The sequence below is a fragment of the Dermacentor albipictus genome, chromosome 3, assembly GCF_038994185.2.
Source record: "Dermacentor albipictus isolate Rhodes 1998 colony chromosome 3, USDA_Dalb.pri_finalv2, whole genome shotgun sequence".
Classification (NCBI taxonomy): Eukaryota; Metazoa; Arthropoda; class Arachnida; order Ixodida; family Ixodidae; genus Dermacentor; species Dermacentor albipictus.
The window spans coordinates 111,587,174-111,609,516 of NC_091823.1; the positions used below are offsets into that span (position 1 = coordinate 111,587,174).

At 49.9% G+C, this 22,343-nt stretch overlaps 2 protein-coding genes across 7 annotated transcripts in view; one reads left to right on the plus strand and one right to left on the minus strand.

Moving 5' to 3' along the window:
- Positions 1-22,343, plus strand: part of LOC135908474 (uncharacterized) — a 49,314-nt gene that overhangs the window by 18,218 nt on the left and 8,753 nt on the right. The window contains exons 1-2 of one of the 4 annotated variants that reach the window (XM_065440253.1): positions 12,961-13,035; positions 13,805-14,158. The exons of 1 other annotated variant lie outside the window; for it this stretch is intronic. In XM_065440253.1, the coding sequence (XP_065296325.1) occupies positions 13,854-14,158 (305 nt within the window). In that variant the 5' untranslated portion in view covers positions 12,961-13,035; positions 13,805-13,853. Of the gene's footprint in view, positions 1-12,960; positions 13,036-13,804; positions 14,159-22,343 lie in introns of those variants that run through there. 2 more of the 4 variants (XM_065440254.1, XM_065440255.1) reach the window with 2 other exon arrangements.
- On the minus strand, positions 2,063-11,449 carry LOC135908510 (uncharacterized). 3 transcript variants are annotated; one of them, XM_065440320.1, is made up of 3 exons: positions 11,393-11,449; positions 10,278-10,631; positions 2,063-3,810 (listed from the first exon to the last, which is right to left on the minus strand). In XM_065440320.1, the coding sequence occupies exons 2-3, from the start codon at positions 10,580-10,582 to the stop codon at positions 2,181-2,183; spliced, it is 1,935 nt and encodes a 644-aa protein (XP_065296392.1). In that variant the 5' UTR covers positions 10,583-10,631; positions 11,393-11,449; the 3' UTR covers positions 2,063-2,180. The 3 variants fall into 3 exon arrangements, with proteins under 3 accessions (XP_065296392.1, XP_065296393.1, XP_065296391.1); XM_065440321.1 differs by having other exon boundaries at positions 11,388-11,448; XM_065440319.1 differs by having other exon boundaries at positions 10,278-11,442.

Sequence of the window (22,343 nt, forward strand, 5' to 3'; positions counted from 1 at the left end):
GACATTGCTCTACCATTTGTCACGTTCGCCTACAATTCCTCGCGCCACGGCACAGCTGGCTATTCAACCTTCTATCTCCTCTTCGGCCGTGAGCCGACTTTGCCTTTCGAGACTCTCCTTTCGACCACACTCGACTCGCCGACAGAGTACACTCGGGATGTCACAGCCACAGCGACGCAAGCACGCCAGATTGCCCGCATTCGTCTTTCTGCTTCACAGACACGCCAGAAGTGCCGTTACGACCAGCGCCATCACGACGTCAACTCCGAACCAGGTGTTCTTGTGCTAGTTTGGAATCCAACTCGGCATGTTGGTCTTTCTGAGAAATTCCTCTCGCGATACTATGGTCCTTACCGCATCCTTCGCCAGGTGACCCCTGTCACATATGAAGCGTCTCCGCTGAATGCCACGGTGCCTTCACCTCTCTCTGACATCATTCACGTCAGCCGTCTCAAACCTTACCTTTCTCAGACCGATGAGCCGCACCAATAAGGTGCTTTTTCCGACGGGGTGATGTCACAGTCGGTAATATGGCAAGAAGAGGACGCTGAAGTGGTCTTGGAGATGACGAAGAAGTGTTTAGCAGTATCGATGCTCTACGCTTGTTGGCTCAGCCATTAAAAGCCATCTGTAAGTAGACGAACGCTTCTTCCTTCCCATAACAATATTCATTTAATATATTATCTTTAACTTTTACAATAATATCTTACAGCGACGCTGTTAGCCTTTCGGTGGTCGGCATTTTTCGTATCAATCTGTGAGCAGAAATTATCATCGGCAATGGCTCATACCGCCGAAAGGCAGAGGCTACAAGGGTCAGCAAAGTGCAGCAAAGTTTGTGTGTTTGTTTGTGTGTGTGTGTGTGTGTGTGTGTGTGTGTGTGTGTGTGTGTGTGTTGAGGACGTGTTGGGTGCGTGTGTGTGTGTTGAGGGCGTGTTGGGTGTGCGTGTGTTGAGGACGCGTTTGGTGTGTGTGTGTGTGTGTGTGTGTGTGTGTGTGTGTGTGTGTGTGTGTGTGTGTGTGTGTGTGTGTGTGTGTGTGTGTGTGTGTGTGTGTGTGTGTGTTACATTCATTTGTGTATTGAGGCCGTGTTGGGTGTGTGTGTGTGTTATATTCATTTGTGTATTGAGGACGTGTTGGGTGTGTGTGTGTGTTATATTCATTTGTGTATTGAGGACGTGTTGGGTGCGTGTGTGTGTGTTATATTCACTTGTGTATTGAGGACATGTTGGGTGTATATGCGTGTGTGTTATATTTATTTGTGGATTGAGGACGTGTTGGGTGTGTGTGTGTGTTATATTCATTTGTGTATTGAGGACGTGTTGGGTGCGTGTGTGTGTGTTATATTCACTTGTGTATTGAGGACATGTTGGGTGTATATGTGTGTGTGTGTTATATATATTTGTGTATTGAGGACGTGTTGGGTGTGTGTGTGCGTGCGTGTGTGTGTGTGTTGGGTGTGTGTGTGCGTGCGTGTGTGTGCGTGTGTGTGTGTGTGTGTTACATTCATTTGTGTATTGACGCCGTGTTGGGTGTGTGTGTGTTATATCCATTTGTGTATTGAGGACGTGTGGGGTGTGTGTGTCTGTTATATTCATTTGTGTATTAAGGACGTGTTGGGTGCCTGTGTGTATGTTATATTCACTTGTGTATTGAGGACAGGTTGGGTGTATGTGTGTGTGTGTTATATTCATTTGTGTATTGAGGACGTGTTGTGTGTGTGTGTGTGTGTGTGTGTGTGTGTGTGTGTGTGTGTGTGTGTGTGTGTGTGTGTGTGTGTGTGTGTGTGTGTGTGTGTGTTATATTCATTTGTGTATTGAGGACTTGTTGGGTGTTGGTTTATAAATACCAAATGCTTGGCAGTACAAACTTAAAATTAATACAAACGCCGGTCAATAGAAGTGCCCTACTGTTGACGTCATCACAGAAGCGAACCCTATTCTGCCCTCCTTTGTTGCTGCGCGGGCGACAGGTTGCCTAATGCCAACGCAGCATAACATCGGTAATGACGACGCTCACGTGTGAGCGGAATGCTTAGAAGAAACACTTCCACCTGCATTTGTTCGCTTCGCAAATTATCGCAAAATTTATTTCTGCCAAATATATCTGTAGCGAAGTTCTCGATCTACATTTCACTTTCTTTCACCTTCGCCGAGCTAACGCGCTACGGAACGCAAAACTCAGACCTGCAATTCGTGAGTGCGGCGGCAGTGGCAATATTTCCGAAGCCAGCGCGTGTGCGCGCAGTAGGACTGTACCTTGTACTTGTTGACACGGCTGATATGCATAACCTCAGTGCTGTGGTCGCCGTAAACCTGCACGAGACCTTCAAAGACAGCATTTCCAGGCGACAGCTTGACGACGATCAAGTAATCACTCACGTTCTTTTCAAGCTCAGCTGGTGTCGCCTGCAGCGACGTCACGTCCATCACTCGGAGGAGTCGATACTCAGCGCAGTTTCGCGATGCTCGCGCTAACGCCCCGTTGACACGAGCAACAAGCCTTTCAGCCAGTGCCCTGGCCAGCGCACCGGGCACGGCAGCAACGTCCCACACACTGCACGCGCACCACTGAGGCTTGATGAACGCATCGCTGCACGTCCTCTCCTCCGGAATCTCGTTAAACAAGCTCAGTCCGTAGTCGGTGCGCGGTCGCTTGCTGACGGGATAGTCGAGCAGCTCGACGAGCGTCGCATGGACGTCGAAGGGCGTCGTCAGGCGGCGCTGGTTGACACGAAGATTCCGAGCAGCCTCGGGGTTCTTCTCTAGGAACCACGGCGGAAAGACGAGGAAGGCGAACGGCTGGATGTCTTCGAGCCTTCCGATGTACGTGGTGCGCACGTCGCCGAAGCGCAATCCGTGGTCGCTGAGGAACACAAGAACCGTGTGGTTGAGAGCGCCGGAAGCGTGCAGATCTTCGAGCAGTCGCCGGAAAGGTGCGTCCGCATACGCTGCGTTGTTGAGCCACTCGTGCGTTAGTTCGGTGAACCAGGCATAGGCGAAGAAAGGTCGCTCCGACATGACGTTCACAAAGGTGGCAAGGTATTCTAGCAGCAATTCGGACGGCATAGTGGGTCCCAAGCAGCTTACCCGCAGTTCTTCTTCAGTGTTCTTGGCTAGCTCCTCCATTAGCATGATGGCGTGTCGCAGATAATAGTCAGTCGGCGCGTGCCGAAAACCTTTCCTTTGGAAGCTGCTAAACAAAGAATACTGCGTCCACTCCTCGAGAAACATGGTCCTGTAACCCCGCGCAGCATATTTACGCCAGATCAACGAGGGATTGAGGTTGTCGTAGAATCCGGCCTGAGCCGCTTTGTCCGCTTCGTGGTACTTGAGACCAGCGAGGAGGGCCATGTGGTTCGGGTAGCTGTCCTCCCCAACTTTGTTATATCCATGAAGTTCGAAAGCGCCGAGTTTTTGCCGCACAAACCTCCCAGTCTCCGGAAGGTGCCTGTCAAAGTTAAGGTGCGACACGGCGTCGAGACCAAGCATTAAAACGCTGAGGTTGTGGGGCGTCCTTTCACGCGAGTTTCGGCAGCGCTTCTCGACGTTCCTTTTAAGGAGTGGGTTCAGAAGAAACTGGTCATGAAAGGGCCTCTTCGGGGACTTCTTTGTGACACACTCTACGAATACAAACTCCTGTTTCAGTGCCTCTTCAAAGGACAGTGTTCTTCTGGGCCCGAACAGATACACTCTGTCTGGAACATTTAGAGAATCATTTCGGTAGATTTCCCTGTAGAAGCACGTGAGTTCTTCAGGAAGGACTCTGTGCTCCTCCAGTTTCTCTGGAAGTATAGTCGGGAAACCATGCCTGAAAAATACAAATTTCCTTGCGTTTCACGCGAGCATTTTTCATATATTGAATGGCCTTGAATTGCTATGCCCAAGGCTTCGAAAATGAAAATAAGCAAGTAAATGTTCTGCTTTTCCTGAATTATTAAGTATATCTTTTATCAACAATTTGTGCGCATGCTGCACGATGACTCGCCGGCTCGGGTTTTTTAGCCCCTTGCATTGAGAATTGCATGTTTTTTTAAAAATAATAATAATACTTTATTCACACAGGAATTCCGCCAGCAGTAATAGGCCTGCCAAAGCCTGTTACGTATTAGACATAATAGGCTTATTATGGCTTATTATTATTATAGGCTTATTATGGCTTATAGGCTTATTAATATGCTTATTATGTATTATGTATTAGACACGTTTCGGCAGTAGGTCTGATGACATGCAACGGGAAGTCACTTTTTCATTGCCGCGAAAGTTGACCTTGCGGGCTTTCATCGACTGTACGAGAAGGTGACTTCTTCAGTGTCCGAGACATGTACCCCACTGCGATTGCTTTCTTTATAGGTATTCACAGCACGGAATAATGGGGCGGAAGACGTTCATCGCTTAATGTTCTTTTTTTACATCCAGCACATGTGACTCGTTGGCGTAACAATGTTTACGTGAAGGTGTCGCAGCACCAAGACCTCAGATTGCTTAGAAGCGAATTGAAGCACATTGTGCCCGAGCGGGAACACCTAACTGGGCAATGTTCTTGTGGTTTTAGTAGATTCTAGCGTCCAAGGCGCACAAGAATGTTCGCTAGTTTTTGCTGCACACAAATCGGATACGGCTGATACTATGTGGTTGCCATTCGATTCCCTTTGCTATTCTAGTATAGGCAGTCTAGCAACAGCGCAGGTATCTCCGCAAGCACAATATGTTTAAAAGCTTCGTGAATTCAGTTTTTTACCCACCGTGGTTCCTCAGTGGCTATGGTGCTGGGCTGCTGAACAGAAGGTCGCGGGATCGAATCCCGGCCACGGCGGCCGCATTTCGACGGGGCCGAAATGTGAAAACACCCGTGAGCTTAGATTTAGGTGCACGTTAAAGAACCCCATGCAAGTGGTCGAAATTTCCGGATTCCTCCACTACGGCGTGCCTCAACTTCGGTCGAGCTTCGATAGGCAGGCATCGCTACTTCTCGGCAGCAGTACGATACGCTACCCTGGCGTACGCAACAATGGGTAATTGATCAAGGCACGTTTTCAGAGTCTTCACAGTTGCTCCCTTCCACAAGTCCTGAATTCTTTTCTACAACTGTTCGGAGAAGCATGCCTTCGTCGCATGGATTGATCGGGAGAATGGGTTTTACCGCGTCATGCCTGAGGGACTCAATCACCGGGGCTAACTTGCCCAAAGCCGTTTATTCGCACAGTTTTGCCTTGATGGTATACTGCTGTCCACGAAACCTTCGTGATGTGGATGAACTGCTACAGAGCTCTGTGTGAATTCATCTAGTGCCTAAATGCAATATAGTCATTCTTCACAATCACAAGGACGCCTCTGTTCGGAAACAAAATATCAAATTTCCCAGCCATTTTATAGTATCTGGTGACCATACAAAACCTTCTCTTTACTCTGCTCAGATCGTTAGACTGCAGAATGAATTGCATTCCATCGGAAATGCAACATTCTTTTTTTCTTTCAGAGTCGTATAAAATTGGTTCATTGCAATGCCTAGAAGGTGCTGTGAAGGCGGGCCAACAGAGTCCTTCACGTTGCATTTATTAATTTTAGCCGGTATATAAACCATGTTGCTTATAACGTATGCATGAATACACAGTAATCTTTTCGTTTATCTTGCCTTACTCTGGGAATATCGGATAATTGCGCACATAACATGTCTATGTGGCTTGCAATGTGCGCCGCGATGGAACTCGGGGTCAAATGCGTTTGCGGCGCACAAGAAGTCGCAGACGCTATCTCATCGTGTTGCTTTTATTCAGACAAAGCTAAAGTTCATCATCATCATCATCAGCCTGGTTACGCCCACTGCAGGGCAAAGCCCTCTCCCATACTTCTCCAAGTACCCCGATCATGCACTAATTGTGGCCATGTTGTCCCTGCAAACTTCTTAATCTCATTCGCCCACCTAACTTTTTGCCGCCCCCTGCTACGCTTCGCTTCCCTTGGAATCCAGTTCGTAACCCTTAATGACCATCGGTTATCTTCCCGACGCTAAACACCTAACTAGCGCAGTGTCTACACTCTTTGTCAAAAGTATGTTAAAAGTATGTCAAAAGATCATGCGCGTGACGCCTGCGGCAAAAAGGATGTTCCACATGCGCCGCCAAGGTTTGTAAGTGGTGGCCCTGGATAACACCCCCAAGGTTAATTCTTGTAGTAAAAACATAAATACCCAAGAAAGTGGATATGGAAACCGCGCCATGGTAGCTCGATCGGTTAGAGCATCGCACGCGTAATGCGAAGACGTGGGATCGTTCCCCACCTGCGGCAATTTGCTTATTCATCCACTTTCATTTCCATTAATTTATCATTTCTTTAATTCAATTAGTAAGTACAAGTAATTTCCCCTATGTTGTCCTTGGTGACTTTGTTTGTTGGCTTCTTATGATATGATTAATAAATATCGGTCCCTTCGGTTAACCTCCTTTCTTCTCACTTGTACCAGCATAGCGAAGACATCTATCCCTCACGTCGCGACCCAAGCTGAAAAAGTCAAGCTCGGTCATCTTCGGCAAGAGGGAGGGTGGTGTTGAGTATTCCGGGCCTGTCTTGAGGGTTACTTCGACTATACCGTGTGGGGATTTGGGGAATTCGACGCGCCAATGCGCGGGCGCATTTCACCCATGTCTGCAATCCTTAAAGCCACATTGTTCTCGCTCTGGACCAGTTCTCTGCGGTGGCGCTCCACTTGCGGTGGTTCGCGGTGAGGGCGGAGCTAGTGACGTCACGGAGCGGCCCCTGGTGGCTACTGCCGTGACGGTAGCGACTCTCTTGCTCCTTGGAACGGCGCCCGGTACGTACATGCTTCCTCTCGTCCGCCGACACCTTTGTGACTAGGACTGAGCTCACGCACGGTGCCTTTGCCCATGCGGGGAGCGCGTACCTCGTGTTGTTCCTATCCCGACGCTAAGCCGAAGAACGGGTGCCTAGTGCTCGCGCGAGGTCGTACCACGCCGAGCCGCACTCATCGGAGGCCCAAGCCGAAGGAGATTGCCCAAGCTCTCGCAAGTTGGCCCATCGGTTATCTCGAGAGCAAGTAGCATAACCGCCGGGACTTTTCCTAGCGGAGCGTCCCAGTTTGAGCCTGTGCTCTCGCAGCGACGTGCTACAGGCGCCCCTAACTGTATTTTTCGCCCTTGGTGCGGGGCCCCTTTGGTTCCCCGCCGCCCCGGGACCGGGCGTTCGTGCAGTGTTGGGTGCCGTTGGAGACAATAAACGGTTTCCGTCAACTTAGGGCTCGGTAGCCCCTTGTAGCCTGAGCTCGCGCGCAGCGGCACTAGAGGCTGACGGCTGACGCGGCCCTGTGGCTCGCTAAGCTCGAACCCGCGGTGGTCGGTACTCCTGTGAGACCCGAAGACCCCACAACCACTGCATGGAACGGATACTAATTATCTAGCTTCTATTCGTTTAGCCAAAAAAAGAAAGCATATCCCACGCACTATGGGAATTGATATGAGAAACAGTTCTCAAGCAGCTGTACGCAGAGCTGTCTATCGCTAGAATATTAGCAACTGGCGCGTGATCTCGCTCTCTCAAGTAACCTAATTCTTGATACGCGACATGACACACGCAAAAGACAGTGGTAAGGTTGACTATCGTTTGCGCGTTTCGTTAACGCGTCTGTGGCCTTGTGTAAACTGACGTGTATGTGCATGTGATCGTGCAACGCGACGTGACGCAGGAGGCAATCCTCTCCTACTTGGCATTGGCACGAAAGAACTATGCGTACTATGAGCGGCCTAATTCACTATAACGAAAAGAAGAGCGATTGTGCTCTCTCGTGCTCTCAGTATGTTGTACTTGGAGACCCAGCTTCTATCCGGACATCGGGCACTTGTATTTTCTTTGGTTATTGAAGAAGCCCGAAACAACGTACGAGGAAAGAACCTACCTATATATATACCCACAGCGAACTGTCTGGCATGCGGCAACGAGTAACTTCGCATTGGAAACAATATTCCACAGATCACGCGCACTGTGGAAACGGGTATCATACGAAGCCTTTTGCAGGTAGCGGGTAATCCAGAAATGTTTGCGGTTTCCGCGCAGCGTTACTAGGCGAATCAACGCGTTTGCGTAAATCGAGCAGCTGTGTGTTTGACGCGAGCGTTACGTGTTTGTGACGACAGCAGCAAGACGGCGGCGACGACGACCGTGCATACGACGGCAACGGCATGACTTCGACTGCGTCAGTTCGTCGCGAAATTATGCGATGTGCCGACTGTTGGGTTCTGCATGTGTATCGAACGAGCGTAAGCAATGGATGCACGGATCGCGATGTAACCTGCGACTGGGTGCTTTATAATATTATAATCACGTGTAGGTGTCACGTGATATATGTTAAACCGACGATGCCATTTGTACCCCGACGAAGAAATGTTAAACTGTGGTCAACCTGGGCCGGTGATGAAGGCGGTACAACGTCTCGCAGTTTCTACGTAGCTTGAGCTTTTACGATGAAAGCACTAAATAATGTGAGCCGATTCCGAAGATGCTCGCAAGCCGTGAGAAGTCACGAGGAAAGAACACGAGAAATTGGCACGTGACGCTCGCGCCAAACGTCTCGGAAGATCTAGTCCGTTTTGGCACAAGAAGAGCACGCGCATGATGCGCCTAATTGTTAGAGCATTGGGCTGCTCTGTTCGAAGGCACAGGTTCGATTACACTGTCGGTCACGCATTGCCTTTTACTACAAAAGCCCGAAATGAGGCGAGAAAGGAACATGTCTACCTACCGCAATGTGCCTGAAGTAAGGGACGCCTTGCTTTGAAATAAGTCAGGCCTGCAAGCTGCGTCAGGGACACAGCCGTATTGGGGCATATACGGGAAAACTTCTTCTCCGTGCTGCAGAGGGTGTATAGGTACTACAGCGCGCAGGAATGGACGTAAAGAAATGCGCAACTTATTTCCGCATTAGAAGGTTTACGTGCCTAACTTATGTTACGGATAGTGGGGATCTCACGGTCTAATTTTGCAATCGTGCTCGCGCTTCCGATTCGTAGTGGGTCCGTTTGTTTTGCGAGGGTGTTTGGGCACCGTAGAACACAAATGACTCCCTACTGGTGGCGCCCAAAACTGCCCCGGCACGCTCGAGCTCTCCGCAGTCGTATACGGTCGGGGCACCTACGATTGCCTCAACCTGTTGCGCTTGCTGCTCACCGTGGAGACGGACACATTCCGACGCGCTCAAAGGGGTTGGGCATCTTCCAGTCTTGCCCGGGTTTGTTTACATCATTTCTAGACCACATGCGTCGAACGCAGGGGTGCCATAGCCGAAAAAGCAGGATATTTCTGCAGCAAATTGCAGAAATGTATGCCTTATAACTTCTAATAACCACCGGTTTGATGTCGATGAAATATACCTGCTATGGCTGATGAGGTTGCTCGAACGCGACCACTACGGATCGGATCGACAAACGTACTGCCGAGCTACGCTTTTTCTGAACGCCGCGCGCGAAGCTACATTTTGCTGCGACTGCATGATGCGTGATGCGACAACGAGGACATATGTGCAAGCGACACGTGCATTATCGAGTAATGGCTTCTTTACTCTACGCAACGATATCAAAGTAAGGCGCATGACTTTTATTCACTCACTAGAAAGCTTACTTACGATACATCTAATAGAGGTCCTCGGATCCAATCTTGAAATCTTGCTCACTCCCTATCGATAGTATGCCCGCCGTGGAAAAAGGTGTCGGGCGCGAGTTGGCATCCCACCGTTTTGCCGCCCCGACTCTCTTCCCGCCATTTCTGGGCCTAATACGTGTCGAAATCAGGGGCACCAAAGCCAAGCGAGAAGTGAAATTTCTGAAGAAATAGCACATTTGTAGGTCTTATAACTCATGATGGGCACCGATTTGAGTTTGATGAACATGGTTACTCTGGCTAAATGAGCTCTCTAATAAGGGCAACCACTCACGCTTGGATGGACAAACCTACTGTCGAGCTATGCCTCTCCGAACGCCGAGCGAGGGGCCGAATTTAGCTCCAACTGAGTCATACGTGACGCAACAGCGGTTCCATGTGTGCACATGCATGATCGAACAACGACTTCCTTCCTCCACGTAACAATACCAAAGTAAGAGGCGAGGGCAGTACGGTCGCGAAGGTAAAAGCGATAATAGCATAACACGATTTAGTTACGTGCGGTTTTAGCAAATGACCTCCTACGCAGACCGAAATGAAAGACGATTCACGAAAAAAAAAATACTAATTGCGTACAACCAACTCCTTGTTAAAACGAACGGAATGCTGCACCTGATGGTGAGGAAGTTAGGCTTTCCGGAACACTTCGCGTGCTCGAAGCGGCGCCGGATGAAAGGCTTGACGGTCGGGTCGAATGGATCGAACCGGGGCAGCGTGCATCCCGCGGTGTGAATGCGATGACCTATCGGAACTGGCCGCTCCCATCGGTCGCCGGGCGATCGCGAACCTGCTGAAGGTGACAGGAAAGTCCACAGGCAGTGGCCTGCGCTGCACAGAAGAAGCGCCCTGAGGGCCGGCACCAGCCGACACTGGCGCCGCAACATGCGCAGCAAGGCTACGATCGCCATGGGGCTCATCTTCTAACGTTGTGCCAGGAATCGCAGGAGTGACATCGGCCTGCAAAAGCTTTGCGAAGAGGTAGAAATGAGCTTCGTGTCGCCATGAATACATAAGTGACACTTTGAGATACGCCTATCAAGGTCTCTTCATCCCTTCACCGTGATGGAAGCTGGCGTGTAGTTGTTGCGAGACATCGTCGCTCAGATGAAACAAAGAACAGAAGACCGAACATCACGCGTTCTCTATATGATGCACCCGTGATGTCTGGTCTACTCTTTGTTTTATTTGCGCTAGAATGGTGTCCCCAGATATCAACCAATTTGCCCAAGAACAAGTTATTTCGGAGCTTGGGCAAATTGGCTCGACATTAATAACAACCGAGTCAACGCCTGTGCGGGCCTCACGTTTTCTTGCAAGTCTTTCGCGCTGATTTATCAGTTCTCCGTTTAAGGGGAACAAAAAGAAAGAAAAAGAGAGGGTAATGTGTGGTTCCTTAAGTGTACTGAAGACAAGTACTTGGCAGGAACTGTGGGATTAAGCGACTTGAATATTTCTTTATTATAATAGGGGTCTGCAGATTAGTACAGTGGGCATGCGCACAACGCGACTAGTGCGAAACGTCGCGAGTACACCGCTGGCACTCTCACTCCGATCATAGCGCGCAAGCGTCGGACGAACTCTGACACCAGGTGAAGAGACAGAAAACAAGCACGGCTGATTAGCACACAAAGGCTAAGATGATCCTCTATCCGGAAAATATACGGGGAAGATTGCTACCGAAGCGAAAAATAACAAGAAACGCTGTCGATAGTTGACCAATACTTCACAGGTTAGAGAATCCAGCGATCCGTCGTTCGATGAAGGCACCCGCAGGAAGCACGAGCTGCCGCTCTAAATGATGGTGATGATTGCTTTACGCATGGCACAACGCTGCTGTGGGGTATAGGATATGAACGGGGTGCTATTATGTTTAAGAAATATATGCTAGAGAAAAAATTTGGCCCCGACTAACAGTTTCGGTTCACCTTTTGTTTTGAACAAGGAATCGGGCCATAGTAACAGTGAGATTTGCTCAGCCATCTTGGATTTCTTTATTCATTCTATCTGCTCTGTTGAATTTTCATCTGTTTTTTTTTGTGATGTTCAGTTAAAGCTCCCTAATTCATTTTCTATATGTCCGAATGCTTACATGTAATTTTATATTTAGTGCCATTCCACTCGGTGAAGACGGATGAAAAGCGAAGCTGTTGAGCACACGACGCATACGTGACCCAGAATATTGAACAAAGGAGCGAACATATTTATTGTCCTAATCTGCGGTCATCGTGGAGGTATAGGTAGCACAGGCATTCGCGTATCATCTATGTTAATAAATGCGTCCGTCGCGTAAGATAATGAATGGTTCATACCCCCTTAAGCAATAACTCGTACCCCCGTAAACGCGGCCTCCCCATTACGACGACAGAAAAGATGAAATTCTACGCTGGAATTATGAGCGGCAACGGAGCCAGCTGTGGAAGACGACGACGACGACGACGAACGCGCGAGCAGTGTGGCACGAGCACGTTTGCGTTGTTGGCGTCGATAGATAGAATAAACTATAATGTCCAACGGAAAAAGGTGATCTACCCACCCCCCGACGCGCAGGTCAGGGGGCGAGTGCCGCCGCCTCAGATGCAGGCTGGGAGGTCTTGGGTCCCAGCAGCATCTTCAGCGACGAGAACTTATTTAGCAGTCCTTTTCGAAAAAGTTGTTCAAAACATTTTTTTCAAAAAGCATTTGTTGATACCGTTGTGCCTGGGAACTCTTTGGGTCCCACACGTGACAGGTCCCCGAGCTCACAGGGGTATGTGCCATTGAGTTTGGACCGTTTCTAGCTGTACAAACACCAGGACCGGACCAAATGATGATTTGTTTTCGTGAACATCTCGGACACATTCTTGTTTTCAGATCATAGCCATAAGCAGCTTCGCTGTAACATTTCTTAGAGAGCTCAGTTTTCGCCATGTACTGGAACTTTATTTCCCTGTCACCGTTTTTAATAATCCATCCCACGGTTAGCCATTCCACCATTGCGGGTAAGAGTCAGTTGTTTTGACCAAGAACAAGATTGGTTTGGTTTGGTTTTCCTTGTGCGATGGCGCACACCCACTGTGGGGGATTGAACAGGGCAGACCTCTACTCTTTCTTTTACTTCATGTATAATCACTACTTTGAATTTACAGAATTTATTTTCGTTTATACAGGGCTGATTACTTTATTGCAAGCTATTTAATTTGATTCCCGAGCGCTTTAATTTTTTCTTTAACATACATTTCTTAAACATAATACCACCTGGTTCATATCCTATCCCCCACAGCGGCTTTTTGCCATTGGTAAAGCAATCATCACCATCATTAAGAGCGGCAGCTCGTGCCTCTTGCTGGTGCCTTCATCGAACGACGCATCCCTGGATTCACTAACCTGTGAAGTATTATTGGTCGACTATCGACAGCATTTCTTGTTATTATTCGCTTCGTTAGCAGTGTTCCCCGTATATTTTCCGGATAGAGGATCATCTTAGCCTTTGTGTGCTAATCAGCCGTGCTTATTTTCTGTCTCTTCACCTGGTGTCAGAGTTCGTCCGACGCTTGCGCGCTATGACCGGAGTGAGAGTGCCAGCGGTGTACTCGCGACGTTTCGCACTAGTCGCGTTGTGCGCATGCCCACTGTACTTATCTGCAGACCCCTATTATAATAAAGAAATATTCAAGTCGCTTAATCCCACAGTTCCTGCCAAGTACTTGTCTTCAGTACAGCTAAGGAACCGCACATTACCCTTTCTTTTTCTTTCTTTTTTTCTTCCCCTTAAACAAACGGAGAACTGATAAATCAGCGCGAAAGATGTGGAAGAAAACGTGAGGCCCGCACAGGCGTTGACTCGGTTGTTATTAATGTCGAGCCAACTTACCCAAGCTCCGAAATAACTTGTTCTTGGGCAAATTGGTTGATATCTGGTGACACCATTTTAACGCAAATAAAGCACAAAGAAGAGTAGACCAGACATCACGGGTGCATCATATAGAGAACGCGTAATGTTCGGTCTTCTGTTCTTTGTTTCATCTGGGCGACGATGTCTCCAGCAACTACACGGCAGCTTCCATGATGGTGAAGGGATGAAGAGACCTTGATAGGCGTATCTCAAAGTGTCACTTATGTATTCACGGTGACACGAAGCTCATTTCTGCCTCTTCGCAAAGCCTCTGCAGGCCGATGTCACTCCTGCGATTCCTGGCACAACGCTAGAAGATGAGCCCCATGGCGATCGCCGCCTTGCTGCGCATGTTGCGGCGCCAGTGCCGGCTCGTACCGGCCCTCAGGGCGCTTCTTCTGTGCAGCGCAGGCCACTGCCTGTGGACTTTCCTGTCGCCTTCAGCAGGTTCGCGTTCACCTGGCCACCGATGGGAGCGGCCAGTTCCGATAGGTCATCGCATTCACACCGCGGGATGCACGCTGCCCCGGTTCGACCCATTCGACCCGACCGTCATGCCCTTCATCCGGCGTCGCTCCGAGCGCTTCAAGTGCCCCGGAAAGCCCAACTTCCTCACCATCAGGTGGAGCAGCTGCACATATTTATCGAGGGAAACAATATGGGGTGAAAATCAAGTAGTGCGAGTGCATGGTTTGCCAGGCACGTTCTGGTACGTTTACCGTACTTTGGCCTGGCATGTGTGGCTGTCGATCTGGCCTCTGTGTATACGATGATCTGAGTAAAAGGAAATTGACGAATTTAAGTCCTCTCCGAGCAATCAGTCCCAGGCTTACCGCGTGATAAGCGAGTAACTATATCCTCCGCAAAACACAGCGTGCGCGCGCGCCTCACACACACACACACACACACACAAACACACACACACACACACAAACACACACACACACACACACACACACACACACACACGCACACACGCACACACACGCACACACACGCACACACACGCACACACACACACACGCACACACGCACACACACACACACGCACACACGCACCCACACGCACCCACACGCACACGCACGCACCCACACGCACACGCACGCACCTACACGCACCCACACGCACCCACACGCACACGCACGCACCCACACGCACACGCACGCACCCACACGCACACGCACGCACCCACACGCACACGCACGCACACACGCGCGCGCGCGCGTGTGTGCGTGTACGTGTGCGTGTGTGCGTGTACGTTTGTTGTGTTCGTGCAGGCGTGCGGGTGCACGGCATGCGTGCGTGAGCGTGCATGTGTGCGTGTTCGTGCAAGTGTGCACGAACACGCACGACCTAGATCTAGGTTGCCTGCAAACGCGGAAACGAAGTCGCGGGTTCGATGGCGACAAATGCAAATACGCCCGCGTACTTTCACATTCACCTGGTGCGTGATCCACAGGTGAAGTTTGAAGCATTTACTTTAATCATATACGGCATTGTATTTGTGCTATATATAAATTACTTAGGCGAGCACTCCAGGGCCTTGGTGTCAGCTTAGTGGCTTTCGAATTCTGCTAACACGAGGTCATGTGTTCGATTCCTGGCCACAGCAGCCGCATTTCAATGTCGGCAAAATGCGAAACACTCAGGTTTGTCGAATTAGTCCAGGCCAAAGGAGTCCAGGTGGTCAAAAATAATCCGCTGTTCTACAGTGGGACTTCCTCACAGACCCAGTGGAACGTTGATTAGACCACACGGATCAATGACGGGTTCGGTAATGTTAAGTCTTTGTCTTAGCTTTGCAAGAGAGGGACTAAAGCTACTCGTTTTATTAAACGTATGACGCGCCGGAAGGCATGTGTTTGTTGCAGTACGTTTGTTGTTTCGTTGCAAAATTCCGTCGAGAACAGAGCCGTTAACCAGCGCACATGTAGCGCTTCTGTAGGTTGCGGTAAATATTAGCCAATTCGTAATATTTCTGTTGCCCCCAGCGTAACAAGTGCTGCCGTTGAAAACGACGGCCTCTCTCCCCTGCCGCCGCCGGAGCCCTCTCCAACCGCGGTGAGTGGAGGAAAGGATGGCGGAAGGAGAGGAGGACTGTTTCCCGAATGCTTCACTACAGCATCAAAACCAGACTTGCACACGTTACTGAAAAACAAAAACCAAAACAAAGTAAACAATTACGCTATTAACGTGATAGCAATTGTATATATGGGCACGCCAAGCGAATTTTCGCAGTTCGTCGTGGACGTCGCTGTGAGTTTCCGTATAGATGTTTAGGCATGTGTATGCCACATGCTGTGCAATGACGTATGACATGAGGTGTATGCGGGTTATATTGCCACACCATTATATTACCAAAGTTGTTCGTACAAGGTCTTACATTCTTGACAAAATTATTCCCAAGAATATTGATAATGGTAGTCCGCAAGCAAACGTCATACAACAAAACACCGAGAGAGCATTATTTTTATCTTAAGTCTCCTCAGACTTAAATACTGAAAGTGTCAAACAATAACAGAGCTCAAACTTAAAAATGAAGTAGCTTTAATGGCGCGGCTGTGGACTACCTCAGGGATCGGCCCAGCAAAGAGGTTAGAAACGTACACGATCTAGAAAAGTGGTGGCAAAGTCCCTACGAAAGACGCTGACATTAATTATGTCAGAATTCAAACAGAAGACCCCCAGTACAACAGCTCGTTTTTATTTAGTCACTTCAATTCATACTGCCAGTACAGCTACGAGACTTACACTTCGTGCACGACTAATACTTTAACGTGTTGCTATCGCATTCATTGCTTCACCCTTACCGCGAAACTGGGATATCTTATGGTTACTATAACGCAATCACAAATAGGAATTACTAAAAAAAACACCGATTGCATTTAAGTCACTGTACTCCCGACATTTATCAACATTGCACAAATGCTGCGAATACAACGAGATGTCCTGGCTCTTTTTGTGGACCCTCTGCAGCACTTTCCACGTTGCTTATCTCCAGTAACAGTTGCTCTTAAAAATCATCGCTGTTCATTTTTTCCCCTATTTGCTTGTGAAGACATTTACAGCCGCGCAAAAGAAGTCGCATCCGAAGGCGAATCATTGAAAGTTACCGGAAGGTGTTGAGTTGCGCTGAACGCGTGTCGCAACGCTGGTAGGATGAAGAATGCCGACAGCCGGGCTGCAGGCGTACAGCCCCTCCAACATAGCAGGCCTTTGCACTCTCTTTCATGACGTCACGCTCCTTGGAGTAAAATCACCATTGCCAAGCCTTTTTATGCGAAGCATATTACTAGAGCTCAACCCAGCTCCTCAGGCGCGGCGGTGTCGCCTTCAGTACCACGTGACACCGTGACGTCACGACAGAGGAGAAACGGGGCTCCAACTCGCGCCGTCGCTCGCGGCGTCGCCCCCCGCATCGGACGCGGTGAGCGTCGTGCAACGCAGCGTTCGGCGCGACAACTAAATGTGCGCCTGAGCAAGCGCCGCACGCCTGAGCCGACGCCGACGACACCGGCTTTTCTGCGACACGAGCTCCTTAACGCTGTCGCGTTAAAATAAAGGCTAGTACGCTTCGCATCCTGGGCTTAACCTTAGCTAAGCCACAGCCATTTTTATGCGAAGCTTATTACTAGAGCTCAACCCAGCTCCTCAGGCGCGGCGGTGTCGCCTTCAATACCACGTGACACCGTGACGTCACGACAGAGGAGAAACGGGGCTCCAACTCGCGCCGTCGCTCGCGGCGTCGCCCCCCGCATCGGACGCGGTGAGCGTCGAGCAACGCAGCGTTCGGCGCGACAACTAAATGTGCGCCTGAGCAAGCGCCGCACGCCTGAGCCGACGCCGACGACACCGGCTTTTCTGCGACACGAGCTCCTTAACGCTGTCGCGTTAAAATAAAGGCTAGTATGCTTCGCATCCTCCATGGGCTTAACCTTAGCTAAGCCACAGCCATTTTTTTTTATATTATGGGGTTTTACGTGCCAAAGCCACCTTTCCGATTATGAGGCCCGCCGTAGTGGAGGACTCCGGAAATTTCCACCACCTGGGGATCTTTAATGTGCACCTAAATCTAAGTACACAGGCTTTTTCGCATTTCGCCCCCATAGAGATGAGGCCGCCGTGGCCGGGATTCGATTCCGCGACATCGTGCTCAGCCATTGTCAAGCCTGGCGTGACGAAAGTGGTGATGCCAACATCAGCATGGCGCTTCTCGGGAGCGTCACAATTAGATTTTATGGCAGTCGGGAAAGGTAGCATGACGTCACGGATCGAAGTGCCCCGGCCTTGTACTAGCTATACAGAAGGCGTTGAACCATCGCACTTCGGTGGTGCACGAGATGAGTCCGAAGGAAAACCATCGGCGTGCGTCAGCGCCCAAATGAGGAATTGAATGCATTTAGCTCGACGTTAACAGCTCGTTCCACTCAGACCACTGTATGCATCAAGGTGTGATATGCACACAGCTGCTGAACGAGAACATCAATGTGTGTGCGGCCAACGCGCGTGTCGGCAGTGTGAGGCAGAGCGGTGCCTTGGCTACGGTAGAGCCGACTTGAGTGGAGCGTGGCTGTGCGTCCACTTGGCTTCGCCGGTTTTGCAGCCAGACAGAAGGTATCTCGAGACCTTCTAACCCTCCAAATGTTAACCTGCTGTGCACGTCAAAATGGTCGTGCATTTAATCATATGGATTGGCACAGAAATACCGGACAAAGAGGCATCCGTTACCTTCTTTTACTTTTTTTTTTTCGTACTCCGGCAGGTCACAATGACACGCCGCACAGATAGCGCGGATGAGGAAATGGCGTTCTGAGGTATGTGAACACGTGATCGAGGAGGCCATTGTAGACGACGTCGGTTCATGGACTTTCATGCTGAGAGAGAAATCATGCTGGATGAAAATCTGAAGACAGTGTATGCGTTGCGGCGGCAGAATAGCGGCTGTGACTTCATCATGATATATTACAACAGAAACCATCCTCGAGGACTATCTATCTACGTGAATGCGGACCATTTGTCCCATGCATGTGGCGCAAAGCCCGAACGAACTGACGTCTTCCCAGGGAAACGCTCACTCGATGATCTCCACGTGCGCGGGTTCGCGACACCCTGCATGACGACGTCGATTATCGGAACCGCGTGCGGTCGAAGATGCTACGCGCCGCGCCAAATTCGTGATGGACAAAGAGCTTCCAGAAGTACGCGCAATACGTCCAGCAAGTGACGGTCCTCCAATCGGCGCCGCTTGGTCTCGGCGTCCTGTTCGGCTGCCGTTCGCTTGTCGTGCCGCGCCTCTGTACTTCGGCCGCGCGGGGCTTCTCTTGCTGCTCGCGCTCCACTCGTTAGGCCGTCGCTTCGCCTCCTGCGTCGCCACTTCGGCACGCATCGCACACCTCCGTAATATCCGCAGAGTCTTTGTACGCTTACGCTCCTCATCGGCTTTATGATTTTTCGTTTATTTCACAATACTGCAGGACAATGTGGCCCAAGCAGGAGTGGAATTACAATGAAATGGGAAAAGAACAGCACAGAAATAAATTCCAACAACATTTGCACGACAATATAATACATCGGTTTCACTGGGACGGTATTTATCATACATACACGTAAAAAGAACAGCACAGCAATAATTTACAACAGTACTTGCACCAGAAATAACAGTTTGGCTACGTTGATATTTAAGACAGGTGTAGTGCAAGGGCTTCGTCAAAATTTTCAGCCTGACAAACAAAGTCAGGTAGACTGTTCCAGTCCGAAACAGTGCGCGGGAAAAAACTCTGCTTACAAGCCTCTGTTCTGGCAAAAATTGGTTGTAGGGAGTGTTTGTGAGTGTTACGTGTTGGTCTTCTTGCGGTGGACTTTAAATATGGGGGTACCGATATATTTATTTTTCCAGACAAAATATTATGCAAGAGTTTTAGTCGACTGATTTTTCTGCGCGCAGCTAGGGGGCTTCTCTTACTTTCGAGGTCATAGTGTTGTGTCCGCAAGTAGGGGCCTACGCGCACCATAGCGTAGCTAAAGAGTCACGTCTATTTTACTGCGATAGCACATGGGCACTCCAGGCGGATTTCTGCCACCGTCCTCGGCGTCACCGCCGCCGTGAGGTTCCGTGTGAGGGGACGAGTGTGAGGGTGAGCGGGCGAACGCGGTTCAATCTCGCGTGCGCAAGCGAGCAGCGCGGCCCGGATCAACGCCACCCAGAAAAAAAAAAAAATTAGAGGACGCCTAAGCTTCGCCTTCAAGAGTGGAACGCGACAGCGTTCCCGTCGACCCGCCAAGGGGTCTAAGACAATGGTCTATGGCGCAGCGATCACTTACGAGGCGCCCCGCATCGGACGCGGTGAGCGTCGAGCAACGCAGTGTTCGGCGCGGCAACGAAACGTGCGCCTGAGCAAGCGGAACGAACCAAAGAACTCGGTGTCTCGGAGGGAGAAGCGACGCACGCCAGCCAAACGTCGTGATGGGCACGGGCTGAGAGATAGAGAGATAGTGATGTAAAGAAAGGAAGGACACTTGATTCTGCAACCCGTGAGGGAGCAAGGCGAAACGTCGTCAGGGGAGAGGGAGTCCGGGCCGCGACGCGCCTCGCACCGGTCCCCGCACAGCCCCAATGCTGAACCCCAATGCGCGCGTGGCACGCCACCAGTCGGGGCACCGCCGTGCATTGAGAGGAGGGGGTCTTTTGTGTTTGCCGCAAGATGGCTCTGCGTGTGCGGAAAGCGCAGAAGAAATGTAGCGGAAACGCACTTCGCTACTCGTGTAACTGCAACTTCTGTGAGTTACATATTCATAATTACCGATATACACCACAGTATAACTTTATACGGCTCGTTTCTAAGGCAACATCGCATTCACTAGAGGCGCTTTTGTACCGCTTTGAAGCATCGGACTCGTGGCTGAGTAGTAGCGTCTCCGTCTCACACTCCGGAGAGAGTGCTCCGTCTCACACTCCGGAGAGAGTGAGACGGAGACCAGGGTCTCACACTCCGGAGACCCTGGTTCGATTCCCACCCAGCCCATCTTGCAAGTTGTTTTTTATTCATGAGGTGCCTGCCGGGATTTATCCCTCACGGCCAACGCCACCGACGCCGACACCGACGCCGACGATACCGGCTTTTCCGCGACACGGGGGGTTGAGGCGAGGGAGGAGGGGCGTACTTCTCCGGCGGCTGCTACGCCCGGCGCTCTGTACACCGCGGCGTCTACTACAGCGTTGGCCACGCGAATGGCGGACGCCGTAGGGACGCGTTGCCGGTGCTCGTGTGTTTGAGAGCGGTCTTCGACGTGGCTAAAGTGCGCGCCTTCGCGGACCTCATCTTCAAAGAGATCTGTGATGTTTGCAGAGTGCGCGTAGTGCCGGTAGCTTCGTATGCGCTGTGCTTTCTACGTTTCGTACGCCTTGAAGAGACAGATCCATGGAGGTCAATTGGCTCGCGCCTGCTGCTGCGATTACTAACTCGAGCGTTTTCACAGACAGTTCCCGCTGTTATCGAGCGATGTGTGTTCATGTGTACCTGTGCGCGCGTGACATCGTGCTGGTTAATTTAGTTAAAACACGTTGACGGGTAGATGGTTTGAATCCATGATAGTATGTGCAAGCGCGACTGAACAAGGGCTTCGAAAGAAGCAGACACACAAAGACAGCACTGTTTCCGTGTGTCTGTTTCTTTCTACGTCCTCGTTGAGTCGCGCTTATACATTCTTTCATTTTTAACTTAGTTAGTAAGCGAATGTTTACAAGTTTATACGGCCGACAAAACTACTATTCTTGCTTTGTACAGCTATCTACTAATTTGATATCGCAATCGGCGCTCCGCCTTTCTAGCAGAACTGCGATCTTTTAAAATAATCGTGATATATTTGTGACTACAGCGAAACGCTCTGCGCATGGCGGCCATGCCGAGAACCAGCCGATCTTGCTTCCGCCGCAGGTTATCACATTACAGTGTGCGCTGCAACGTTTACGTAGTTCTCAAATTGTCGGTACTGCGCAAGGCTTCGTCTAAAACGTGCATGTGGCTGCACAGATAATGTGTTCTTAAAACAAATATACATCAAACGTATTCATTCATCCGTATTACATCTTTCAGTGACGTTTACTCACCTACAATGCAGAATCAAGCGAAGAAAACTCGAAAGACACCTAAGCGTCACCTTTAAGAGTGGAGCGCGATACCAATCAAAGATCCCTGACCGCTTCTCACGTTTCTCGGCAACTGCAGCTTACGTAGCCGCACTGTTTACCGGAAAGCGCTGGCGGCGAAAGCTATGCCCGAAGGCGAGCTTTCTGGTAGAAACGCGGCCTCTTCCATGCGCTGATCCCGGAGATAGTACACAGCCGCGCTAAAAGAAAAATTACAACATTTGCAGGTTTACGTCATTGTTTCGCACTTCAATATTAAAGTCTGAGAAGATTTAACATAAAAGGCATGCGCCGTCGGTGTTTCGTTTCATGGCATTTGTTTGGGCTGTAATTCTCAAAATTCTGAGGAATATAACTTTGCCAAGAATGAATGCGACAAGGTATAATCAACTTTAGTGATATAATAGTGTGGCAATATGACCCTCATATACCGCATGTCTTATAGCAAAGCGTGGCATATACATACATCTAAATATATACGGAAATTTACGCTAACGCGTACAACGCCTCCGACGCTAACACCGATACCGTAGTTCCTGCGAGACGGCGCCTTCGACACTGTTGCGCTAAACGCAAGAACGGACGCCAAGCTGTTCCAAAGCAAACGCACGCTGAATTTGTCGTCTGTCCTGCAACCTTAACGACCCACTGATACTTTTT